Source organism: Arachis ipaensis, chromosome B4 (genome assembly GCF_059453495.1).
Source record: "Arachis ipaensis isolate K30076 ecotype BB chromosome B4, ASM5945349v1, whole genome shotgun sequence".
Taxonomy (NCBI): Eukaryota; Viridiplantae; Streptophyta; class Magnoliopsida; order Fabales; family Fabaceae; genus Arachis; species Arachis ipaensis.
The window spans coordinates 383,415-395,161 of record NC_142439.1 but is presented as its reverse complement, the minus strand read 5'-3'; the positions used below and the strand labels follow the sequence as shown (position 1 = coordinate 395,161).

Sequence of the window (11,747 nt, the reverse complement as noted above, 5' to 3'; positions counted from 1 at the left end):
AATTGCAAAAGTCGTTTTAACAACAATATCTTCTTTTTTCAACTGATTTATCAACTTATAGTTATGAAGTTTTAATCGAGTGAACACACAACACACAATTGCCGACATGGAAGAGGAACACGTGGCAGAAGAGGAACGGTCCAACAGACCACATAACGGAAAAACAGAAGGTGTGTAGTTTAGAAGAGCATAGGGAATAGGGAATAGGGGAGGGCCCCACCACAGCACAGCACTACTACACCATAACACAAGAACGTTATTACCCTCCTTTTATTTTTGCAAAGATATTCTGCTCCCTTTTCTTCTTCCAAACTCTTCTTCACCCTTTTCGTAATTCTTCTTCAAGCTTTATTCATTTCTCACACACTTTTCTGTATTGAAAACTCTAATGGCGGAGGATTTTTCCAGAGCCGTTGATGATGGGATCAAGCTCTCCAAGCGAATATACTTCGGCAAGGACAGGGCCGTGGCACCGCCCAATCCGGTGGTGCCGATGGCCAAGTCAGCCAGGGCGCTCCTTCCTTCGGGGCCCATGGTTTACGCCGTCATTCAAGACCCGGGGATCGTTGACAACCCGGACATTCCGAGCTACCAGCCGCACGTTCACGGACGCTGCGACCCGCCGGCGCTCATTCCGCTTCAGATGAACGCCATCGCCGCGGAGGTCGATTGCCACCTCGACACCGCGTTCATCACGGTGACCGGCGTATGGCGTGTCCATTGCATCATGGGAAGCCGAAGCTGTGATTGCCGTCTCGCTGTTCCCATGGGTTCCCGGGTGAATTCCTCTTTTCTCTTCTTCTTTCTGATCACTCTATTTTTTTTATTCATTTGGATGATTATTAAGTGTTTCTAACGTGATTTGGCTAACAGGGTTCAATTCTAGGTGTTGAGATTGAGGTTCCAAGGAAATCATATTCAACTCAGCTGGTTGTGATGGATGATGACACCAAGAAAAATGAGAGTGGCACTTCCCTTCAAAATGGAGGCTTTGTCAACTCTAATATATTTACTTTGACTATACCAAAGGTGAATCAATGCTTGCTCTCCTTCCAAAACTAGTTTTATTCTGATGCTGTTTACTTGTTAGTAACTGTGGCCTTCTGTCTCTGTGGTTGTTACAGATTGATGGGGGTACCAATTTATCTATTAAAATTAGTTGGTCTCAGAAATTGGTCTACACCGAGGGTGAGTACTGTTTGGATTTGCCGTATACCTTTCCTGATTTTGTCAACCCTGCTGGGAAGAGATTATCCAAGAAAGAGAAGATACAAGTCAATGTAAATGCTCTTCCAGGAAGTGAGATTCTTTGCAGGACAATGAGCCATCAACTAAAGGTGCATATTTGTTTGTGTGTGTGTTTGGTACGATCATAGTTGAACATTTGAAAGTTTACAAATTGTATGATGAATGAACCATTTGAACCTGACTTGTTACAGGCAATGAAGCGGCATGCTGGGAGTATGGGTTTCTTATATGATGCCGAAGTTCTCTCGTGGTCGAAAACTGATTTTAGATTTTCATATGCTGTAAGACTCAATCAATTCTTTTTTAATAAATTGTAATTCAGCTGTTGAAAGGTTATCTTATTGGAATAGCTATGTCTATTTAGGTTCCGACGAATTATATAAATGGAGCCATCCTTTTGGAAGGTGCATCTATGCATGATTTTGATCAGAGACAGATGTTCTACATATACCTTTCTCCAGGAGATATAAAGCGTGACAAGGTTTGTGTAATATCTGCAATCTTCATAGGTGTATATATTATCTTATTTTATATATAACTATTAAATTTTCTTTTTCTTCTCACTTCTGGTCCTACTCTATATGTAGGTATTCAGAAAGGATATAATATTTGTTATCGACATCAGCGGAAGCATGCAGGGAAAACTAATTGAAGACACAAAGAGTGCCTTATCTGCAGCACTCTCTAAGCTTAATCCCGATGATTCATTTAATATTATCGCCTTCAATGCAGAGAGTCGTCTATTTTCGAAAACAATGGAATTGGCTTCCAAGGATACTGTTGAAAGGGCCATTGAGTGGATTAATGTGAATTTTGTGGCTGGGGGTGGTACAAATATTTCACATCCCTTAAACACGGTACATTGAAATATTCAATACCATTTCTATGTGAATATTATTGAACTGTTATTAGGTACTGAATCTATTGAACATCAAATCAATTATTATCTTCTTCATTTCAGGCAATAGAGATGCTATCCAGTGCTCAAAGTTCAGTTCCAATAGTTTTCCTAGTTACAGATGGAACTGCTGAAGATGAGAGACAAATTTGTTCTATGGTAAAAAATCATATGGCAGATGGAGAGTCAATATGCCCCCGAATTTACACTTTTGGAATAGGTCTCAGTTTCTAGGCCTTGAACCTTAATCAGATCTTTCCAGTTGAAATAATCTGTTAGGCTATGACATCCTTTTTGTCCAAAAAAAAAAAGGGTTAAATCGTCTTAAGTTCTTTTTATTCTTCATTGTATGTTATATAACACCTTATTCAACCCCAGGTTCATTTTGCAACCATTATTTCTTGAGGATGCTAGCTGTGATTAGTAGGGGACACTATGATGCAGCTTTTGATGTAGGTAAGGTCTGAATTGACATTGTTGGTATGAAATTTTGAATTTGGCATTTTGGTATTTGTGTAGAAACTCTTCCTTTAGGCATTAAACAGGAAACGTTTCTTAGATTACTTTGTATGAATTTCTATTGTTTCTGCATTTATATCTAATTTGACAGCTGCCCTCTTTTTTTGGATTGCTAGATTTGGTTGAGCCTCAAATGCTGGCATTGTTTGACAAAGCTTCATCCCTTGTTCTAGCAAATATAACAATAGACATATTTGATGATCTTGATGAGTTTGAGGTAAAAACTTCTGGTACCTCGCTAGATTGAATTGGAAAAAAGTATGCTGTGCATGAACCTCTTTATAACGGCCTGTCCTGAAAATAATGACATTTATTATATTCCGCATACCCTTATTTAATGTTACACATGCTATTGTATAAGTAGAATGTTTGTCCAAAGAGTTTATGCCTCTTGCTTATGGAGTTATCTGCAATGTTTGTGATAGGTACACCCCTCTCATATTCCAGATCTTTCATCAGGGGGTCCATTGACTATATCTGGAAGGTACAAGGGAAGTTTCCCCGAAACTGTTAAAGTCAAAGGTATCTTGGCTGATCTCAGTAATTTTGCTGTAGATATGAAGATAGAAACAGCTAAGGACATGCCTTTACAGAGGGTAAAGTGTTCTATCACTATGTATACTTATTTTTAAAATTATACATACAATTTCTGGACAGGAGATGCCAAATTTGTAGAGGGTGCTTGGGGAGCTATTTAGTTATTGGTTCTATGTGAAGTTTTTTTTACTTTAAAGAATCTGTTTGCTCATGAAACAATATAATTAGTAGTTGCATCAAGTTTTAACCATTTAGAAGGGATTCCTCTTATAACCTGTCTTTATTATATTTTTCTGCGTGTTCACAAAGAACCACGGTCTTGTTTCCCTACTTCATATTTCTGTGGTGTGTCCATCATCATAAACTCTTGTCATCAGTTCTTCGTTTCTTGCATTCATCGTCTTTGGATCTTTAGTTGGATGCTGCTTTTTAAATAATGCGCATATATTTACCATTCTGTCTCCTTTCCGTTACTACTGTTTTTCTTTCAATTCCTCATTTCTTCTCTTAAACAGGTTTCTGCAAGAGATCAGATAGAGATTCTAACTGCTCAAGCATGGCTTTCAGAAAATAAACAAATAGAACAGAAGGTACTTTGTAATATATCACTCCACTTGGTGCATGGGACATTCAGTTTTATATTTCTCACTCCAATCCTTTAATTGGCAGGTCGCAAAACTGAGCCTGCAGGCTGGATTTATGTCCGAGTACACACGTATGGTAATACTTGAGAATGATCATCTAAAGAAAGTCAAGGAATCTGGGAAGAAAGAAGTACGTGTTATGAATATTGAGTGTTTTGTCTTTTTCATTTTCAAATTCTGTAGAAAAACATTGGTTTTAGACTAATACCGTTAAAATATCTTAGAGAGTCTTCTGTAATCATATCTCTTTGATTCATTGCAAACAGGCATCGAAAAAGAGCCAGCCCCAGTATGAGGAAAACGTCCAAGGGCAGAGGATGATTTTACTCCCACATTTAGGTGTTGGCTTTGGCAACTTGAAAGCAACTGCTGAAAATACTCCTCCAGGAGATGTATCCAAGGTACCTGAAGTGGCTGAAATATTTAAGGCGGCCTCAAATTGCTGTAGCAGGATGTGCAGTTACTGCTGTTGCATGTGCTGCATCGATTGCTGTTCGCGGATGAACAACCAGTTTGCAACTGCATTGACTCAGCTTTGCATTGGTCTAGGATGCTTCGGCTGCCTCACATGTTGTTCAGAGATATGCTGTTCCGGAAACGATGGCTGATGAAATCCCAATTTTGTTGTATGATGGTTCTTGTATTTTATTGCACAGAAAATTTCTCTTTGTATAGTATAGTTTTAGTTGTTCTGGCAATGTATATCCGTATATTACACATGCAATAGAAAGTTAATTGTACACTCGTAGCAAAAATAGAATATGAATATACAAGAGAGTCATTTTCCAGTCAAATATTTCCTCCTTCTTTGCTTTCATCGTTTTGTATTTGATTGATACTGAGTGCTTGCGATGGTTGATAAGTAATAACGAGCAGAGCCATGAGGCATCAAAGACAACATTCATTAGAAAGTGCAACCATACAAGGAAGGAAGCGTTTGTAAATTTATTATTAAAGAGTAGAGATTCTTCAGTTGAATACAAAGCTGGAAAACACTCATTTATTTATTTAATTAGGAGTAGGTATGAGTAATCACTCGGGAAAAGTGAGTGCAGTGATGAGTTGGTCCAGCTGGGGAAAGCGGGAGACGAGGTCAGAGCGCTTAGCAAGCTCAAAGTCCTGGAACTGAAACGCGGGTGCACACGTGCACCCTACCAGAGAGTAGTGCCTCTCACAGTCCTTTGCTTCGCCTCTCACGAACGACGACCCTTCCGGAGACGCGTTGAAATCCCCGGTGGGGAATGAACCAAACCACACGTTGGGAGGAACAGTATACTGCGGCACCTCATTCTCATTTAGGTTGGATCCCAGCTGGGTGAATTTGACACTTGCATCGTTCTCATTCAGTTCAACTACGGTTATGGGGTCACCGATGTAGTGGTGCCAGGTTTCCGCACAGGGTATGCGGTGCAGGCGAGACACGCTGCCAGATGGAAGCAGAAAGTATATGGAGGTTGATACAGGGCGATCAACTTTGTCTGTTACAGTAAATTCAATTTCAAAATCTGAATCAGAATGGAATACTGGAATTGTAAAAGGTCATGAAATACAAGAAAGAGTGCATTACATTGGGGTGGAAGCTGAGACTTGGAGAGTTGAACGGATCCGTCGCGGAATGTCTCGGTGTAGAAGCCACCTTCAGGGTGGGGCTGCAGATTCAGCTTCGTTGCCACCTGGGATGCCTTCAGTGACATGCTTGCTTCTTTGCTTTCTCACTGCCCTGCGGCCTGCGCTACCCGCTAAGCTGTCTTAACTTAAGTCCTTGCCTGAGACTAAGATCAAAGGTTGAGATTGTATCTTGGAGTAAAATATGTTTTACTCCGTCTCCAGTCCACACCTACCCACTTATTTTTATTTTTATATTCATATGCACACTAATGGTTAGACACGTAATGAAAGCAATAAAGGGTTTACACCTAGATAAACAATGTCTCTACACTCTACTTCCTTCATTTCGGCCTCTCGAATCTCGATTAATAAAACACCAAGGTAATGACTATCTAGTATTTTACCATTTGCTATTTAATATTATTTCGTCAAATTTTGCGGAAAGTAGCATTGTCAAGTACGAAATAAAAGTTTGAATCAATAATTTCCTAATATAACCAATCAAACCAAGATGGATAGCAAGCGTAAAATGATTATGTAGCATAAATGCACAAGGTGAGAACCAAATTATTTGCAAGCACAGCCCTTGATAATACGGAAGGTTACAACATAAAAATTAACACCAAATCAATACAGTTGTAGAGTCCAAAAGAAACTCATTAAAAAATGTGTCCCTTGCGCCATAAAACCAAAATGGGATTATTTACAAGAGTGAAATTATTGTGTTAGCATAAGGCACTCGAGCGCTAAGCCAATGAAGTGCCCAACACAGAACAAATGTGAACTTATCCAAACCATAAGTACTAGTAAATATAGCATCTCCTACAAGTGATAATCATGGTTTCATTGTTCAAGAGAAACATGATATGACCGCGGAGTCGAATATTATCTACGAAGAACTTTCCCCATAAACCCTTGAAATGTGTTCCCGAGTCCCGCACTCACAGCTTCTGCCAAATGCTGTGCCTGAGAAAATAAAGTATCACTGACTCTCAAGTCCGGAATGCACCAAGCATGATAGTAAATAATTCAAATTCCAAAACTCGACGGACAGATTCAGAATTACCTCTTGAATGGTTTTCTTTAGATCGAAAGCATCTTTCACTCGAGCATCCAGGAAGGCCCATGTATCACGGAAGTCTAACAAGAAACAAACGAAAGATGTATTAAGAAATGTCCTCACGTGTTACAACTCCACCAGATCAGAGCCACAAACAGCTAGTTATCCATCCAAATTGGACTTTATTCAATATAAGATACTATATTAATGGAGTGGGGTGGGGTGGGGCATAAAAGAATAAATTCCATCGCTTTCCCCCTGATTACATACTTTATCAAATTACCACATAAATTGGTTGCCATGAGAAAATTGGCTACTATGTCAGGCTCAGTTCAAGAAAATAAGGAGTTTGAGAGAACGGACATTGGAACCCAGTTAATATTTTTGGTCTATTCACATACTAAAAAAGAAAGAGAGGAGAGAGAGGGAAGGGGGGGGGGGGGGATCAAATGGAACTGAATAATCGATGAAAGATGTCACAGCATCATTGAACCAGGCTCCACGACAGTCGACAGAGTGATTAGCATAAATAGAAAAGCACAAAAAAACACAAAATAATGGATGGAAAGTTTAAATCAAACAAAAAATTCGAGAAAACTTGTATGCTCAGAAAGAAGGGGCAGAAAAACAAACCAGGAGAGGTATCTGTCAGCATATAAATCTCGGTTGTTGAGTATATTCCTGCCAGGACAGTGCGCTTGGCATACCAATCAATATCAGAAGCATTGTCACCTGCAGCATGCCAAATCTCATCCACGAGCATTGCCCTCTGCTTAAAACTAGTTGGAACATTCACCGGTTGTGCCTGTAATGAAATCGGTATTAGAAAATTAGGAAATCTTTAATCTCTACAATCCAGATACAAAGTTTGCTTAAGTACATTGGCAGACCTGGATGCTAAGAGCTTGAGGCCATGTTGATATATATGGCGCTTGCATTTCTAGACGAATTCTGATAAGCTTAGAGATACATTCACTTGGTGTCAAAGTTTTCAAACTCTCATCAGAGTCAATTCTATCGATAAGCTTTTGTAAGCAGTCATCCATGAAAAACTGGCACGGGAAAATTTTTTAAGACAAAAAATTAGTCATATCGAACAATTTGAACGAAGAGAGTCGCATGAGCCTTCCAAAATTATGGCAACCCATTGGACTGATTATACTGATGGTCTGAAAGACAGGAAATCATGCATTGAAAATTTATACTAATACATATCATTGACAACTCCTGAAATTGAAGCTAGCCAAAGGTCATATCTTAGATCTTACAAGGATATGCTATCACCGGATTTTTGTTTAGGAGATGCATGTATGCCATTATGTTCATAAAAGATTCCAGTTCATCCTTTACTTTTCCTAAAATGAGATGGTAAAATGGTGCATCATTATAATTAAAAATATTATGAAGCAGCTTAAAAACAGTATTATCTAAGCACAATCCTGTTTCGAATTTAAGGTGTGAAGCAATTTCAGGCAACCAATCGTGACAACATTTAACAGTAACGGTTAATGTAATCATGATGATAAAATAGTAAATAATGGAGATACCTACCTCAACCAGAGCGGCTTCCTTCCTCGGCAAAGAACCAACGATGGAAGGGGAGAGTCCAACATCCTTTGCTCCTGAAATTAGCGCAGCTTCAGTCCATCCCAGCTTTATCTGCAAAATTAGAAACACCGCAATTTCTCACTCAATTAATTCGCAACATAAATGAATTATTGAAATGAAAGAAGGATGAGAGAGTACGAACAACGTGAGTGAGGGAGGCATGGAGCACGCGAGATTTTTCGTCCTGGTACTTGTCTCCTCTGGTTCTGGGATCCTCATCCGGCGACGGCGATGGCGATGAAGATGGAGCTGAATCTGGTACGAGAGGGGTTTCAGGATGAACGGGAGATTGTGGAATAGGAAATGGTTGATCCTCGGATGTGGAAAAGGAACGATAGGGTATGAAGATCTGAGAGTGTGGAGGGCGCAACCGGAGGCGGTGAAGATTACCATGATAGGAATGAGTTGCAGCGGAGAATAATCGCTTCGCCGCCGTTCGGTACATTATTATTATTATTGTTATGATGATTGTTATTAAGGGCCGCCGTTCGGTGAGTGAAACACAGAGCCAGGGAAGGTGTTAGCAGATGTATTTGTTTGCCAAAGAAGATGAGACAACAGAATGGAGTGCCACGTAGATCACCGTTTTTGGCGCCACTTGTCGCACCTTCTGCCACCCACCAATTGCAACAATTTTTTCTTAAAAAAAATAAATAATACACCGAGAGTACAGTATATCCCTATTGAGTACTCATTTTCAAAACTTTTTCGCACCACTTCAGATATAATATATAAAAAAGTATATATAAATATATAATAATTAATTTGTTGATTAATTTTTTAGGTGAAGAGAATATTTTTATTTTCTTTGAAGAAATTAAATTTGCAGTACTAGTTGATATTTTTGTGTCCAGCTACTATGTCTAAAACGGCAGAACAAATGAAGGATGAGAAAAGAATAAAATAATAGCATTGAACATCATTAAACATATTTCTTAGTAGCTAACATTAGTTATAAAACAATTTACAAGAAATGAAAAGAAAAAAAGGAAAGGAAGGGAGGCCAAAAAAAAAAAAAAGAAAGAAAGCTAAGTTTGAAGGCATAAAAGTGATTTACACATTGAATTGAGGAGTTAACTTTGCATGGTTGTTGTTGGTGTTTCCTTCCCTTCCTTTCCTAGGCCTGCACTGAAACTAATATAAACTAATTTGAAAATACAATAGAAATTAAATTAAAGCTGAAGTTCCTCTATCCTCCTAATGGCTTCCTTCATGGGAAGACGTCGTTGGGGGTTGGGTTCCGTGCAGTCAGCTCCAATGCGGACGAGCTGCAGCATCTGAGGGAGAGAGCTGTTGTTAGGGTGCAAGTCCGGGTCGATTAAATCCGCCTCTCTTTTCTCGGAAATGGCGGTGGACACCCACTGCACAACATCGGTGCCGCCCTTGCCATTGCTGTGATACTGAGAGGGGAACTTGCCGGTTATGATCTCCAGAATGATGATGCCAAGGCAGTACACATCGGTCTTCTGAGACACGTGTTTGTATTCGGTGTAGTCTGGAGTTTTGTAGGCAAACAAGGTTTGAATGGCGTAGTTGGGATTCATGAGCGAATGGAATCCATAGTCGCTGAGGAGAGGCTCATACTGGTTGGTGAGGAGAATGTTGCTGGATTTGAGGTTCCCATGGGGAAGCTCTTCGGTTGAAAATTCAGTGTAGAGGAAACTCAAACCTTTTGCGATTCCCTTGACAATGGCGAAACGTGTTGGCCAGGTGAGTTCGCCATGGCTGGATCCTCTATCTCCATGAAGCACATAAAGCAAGCTTCCTTTGGGGATGTATTCCGTCACAAACAACTTCTCCTCCTTGCGATAATGGTAAGCAAGAGGAGTCAGGATGTTACGGTTTCTGATCCTTCCAAACCGTCTCATCTCCGCGTCGAATATGTCTCTGCTCACCTTATTCATCTCCCTCATCCTCTTAACCACCACCGATATCCCGTTCGCCATCGCCGCCTTGTACGCCGACCCTAGTCCCCCGTTCCCCAGCACCTCCGCTGCCGCCTTCATCAAGTCCGTCAGCCCAAACACGCCCTTCTCATCGTTCACCATTATGAGGTCACCCATCCCCCCTCTCCCGCCACCTCCTCTCTTTCCACCAATGCCTGTGCCGCTGCCCCCTTCTGATCCCTTAACGCTCTTCGCCACGTGCACCTGCATCACCTCCTCGTCCACGTGGCTGTTTCCTCTGCTCATCACGCTGAAGTTATCGCTTTGGTCCCGCCGATTCTTCACCAACACGAACACTCCCGCCAGAATCGCCGCCAGCAGAATGACAATCAGGATCTTCCAGAACCAACTCAATCCACCGCCGGCGCTGCCCCCAGAGCTCGCCGGCTCAGAAGGAGAGGCGTCCCCACCGCCGCATTCCTTGAGAGGCTTCCCGCAGAGAGCTGGATTCCCGGCGAAGACACTAGCGTCAAAGCCCGCCATGGATGGTGGTATTGGACCTTCTAGCTTGTTGTTGGAAAAGTCGAGGATTCTTATTGGTTGGGTGAAGTCAGGTAGAGTCCCTGAGAAGTCGTTTTTGTCGAGGCGCAACTCGGAAAGGAAGCGAAGCTTGGTCAATGATATGGGTATGTTACCGGAGAATTTATTGTCGGAGAGCCATAGCTTCTTCAAGGAGGCTAACTTGTCGAAGTAATCAGGCGGAATGGAACCGGAGAATTGGTTGGTGTTGAGGTAAATGGCTTTGAGGGCGCCGATCCTGTTGAGGTCGGGAATGGGGCCGGATAATGAGTTGTTGATGAGGCTGATGGTCCTGAGGGAGGGGATTTGCAAGAGGGCGTCGACGTCGATGGTGCCGGAGAGTCCCATGTTGGCGAGGTTGATGCCGTTGATGGTGCCCTTAGCGCAGAGGACGCCAACCCAGAGGGGGAGGGCGCAAGGGTCCTTGTTTGGGACCCATAAGGAGAGGGCAGGAGGGTTGTTGAGGGCTTGTTTGAGTTTGAGTAAGGCTTCGCCGTCGGTGATGGAGAAGGAAGGGAGAGGAAGGAGGAAGAGGAAGAAAAAGAAAAGAGCAGCGGCCATTGCCGAGGCGGGTAGAAATGGGCCGCCGCTGGGAGAGTTTGTTGTTGTTGTTTGGCAGCAATAATGTTGTGTTGTTGGAATTGAGGGTGTGACATGTTTGTTGGTTTACGTCGTTGCTTGTTGTGGGGGTGGAAGAAGATTAGGAAGCCCTCTTTCTTCATGCACTCCCTATTCTTAGTCATCTTTCTCCCTGGCACCCCATTTTATTCTTCACCCTTTCGTTGACCCCGTCAAACCCCTTTTCTTGCCTCTCCTAATCCTTCTATTCTTATATCATATATATTTATAATTAAGCATTTTTATCATTGCTTCCTTCTTGCTTTTCTACTAGGCATAACACATATGCTGCTTGGTTCTGCCATCACTAAGAAGCGCAAACAAGTAAATAAAGCCAACATTGTGAATTTTCGTTACAGACATGCCAAGATTGGTATGAGCTCTGCGTATATGCACTACTTTTTGCATGTATAAATAAAATAAATAAATAGACTTACTAATAAGTCTAATATCAATTGGCTTTGTCAACTACAAGAAGAAAATGATTTTGAGGAGGGTTTTCTGTTGGGCAATCATAGCCCATAATGCAATAATGTTATTGT

At 41.3% G+C, this 11,747-nt stretch overlaps 3 protein-coding genes and 1 pseudogene across 4 annotated transcripts; 1 reads left to right on the top strand and 3 right to left on the bottom strand.

Moving 5' to 3' along the window:
* The first annotated feature begins 181 nt into the window (after positions 1–181).
* LOC107638401 (uncharacterized) lies at positions 182–4,640 on the top strand. Its single transcript, XM_016341653.3, has 13 exons — positions 182–778; positions 874–1,029; positions 1,125–1,337; positions 1,440–1,529; positions 1,613–1,729; positions 1,836–2,105; positions 2,210–2,366; positions 2,525–2,602; positions 2,782–2,882; positions 3,091–3,261; positions 3,718–3,792; positions 3,872–3,976; positions 4,113–4,640. The coding sequence occupies exons 1-13, from the start codon at positions 389–391 to the stop codon at positions 4,452–4,454; spliced, it is 2,265 nt and encodes a 754-aa protein (XP_016197139.1). The 5' UTR covers positions 182–388; the 3' UTR covers positions 4,455–4,640.
* An 87-nt stretch (positions 4,641–4,727) lies between these two features.
* Positions 4,728–5,768, bottom strand: LOC107638407 (RmlC-like jelly roll fold protein). Its single transcript, XM_016341661.3, has 2 exons — positions 5,414–5,768; positions 4,728–5,324 (listed from the first exon to the last, which is right to left on the bottom strand). The coding sequence occupies exons 1-2, from the start codon at positions 5,538–5,540 to the stop codon at positions 4,879–4,881; spliced, it is 573 nt and encodes a 190-aa protein (XP_016197147.1). The 5' UTR covers positions 5,541–5,768; the 3' UTR covers positions 4,728–4,878.
* Positions 5,769–5,966: 198 nt separating this feature from the next.
* Positions 5,967–8,746, bottom strand: LOC107638406 (ubiquinone biosynthesis COQ9-like protein). Its single transcript, XM_016341660.3, has 6 exons — positions 8,265–8,746; positions 8,066–8,173; positions 7,405–7,566; positions 7,148–7,319; positions 6,521–6,594; positions 5,967–6,420 (listed from the first exon to the last, which is right to left on the bottom strand). Exons 1-6 carry the CDS (start codon positions 8,565–8,567, stop codon positions 6,340–6,342), a joined length of 900 nt encoding a protein of 299 aa, XP_016197146.1. The 5' UTR covers positions 8,568–8,746; the 3' UTR covers positions 5,967–6,339.
* Positions 8,747–9,053: 307 nt separating this feature from the next.
* On the bottom strand, positions 9,054–11,507 carry LOC107638402 (pollen receptor-like kinase 3 pseudogene; annotated as a pseudogene). The gene has a single exon (XR_015880890.1). The product of XR_015880890.1 is annotated as a pollen receptor-like kinase 3 pseudogene (transcript).
* Positions 11,508–11,747: the final 240 nt, after the last annotated feature.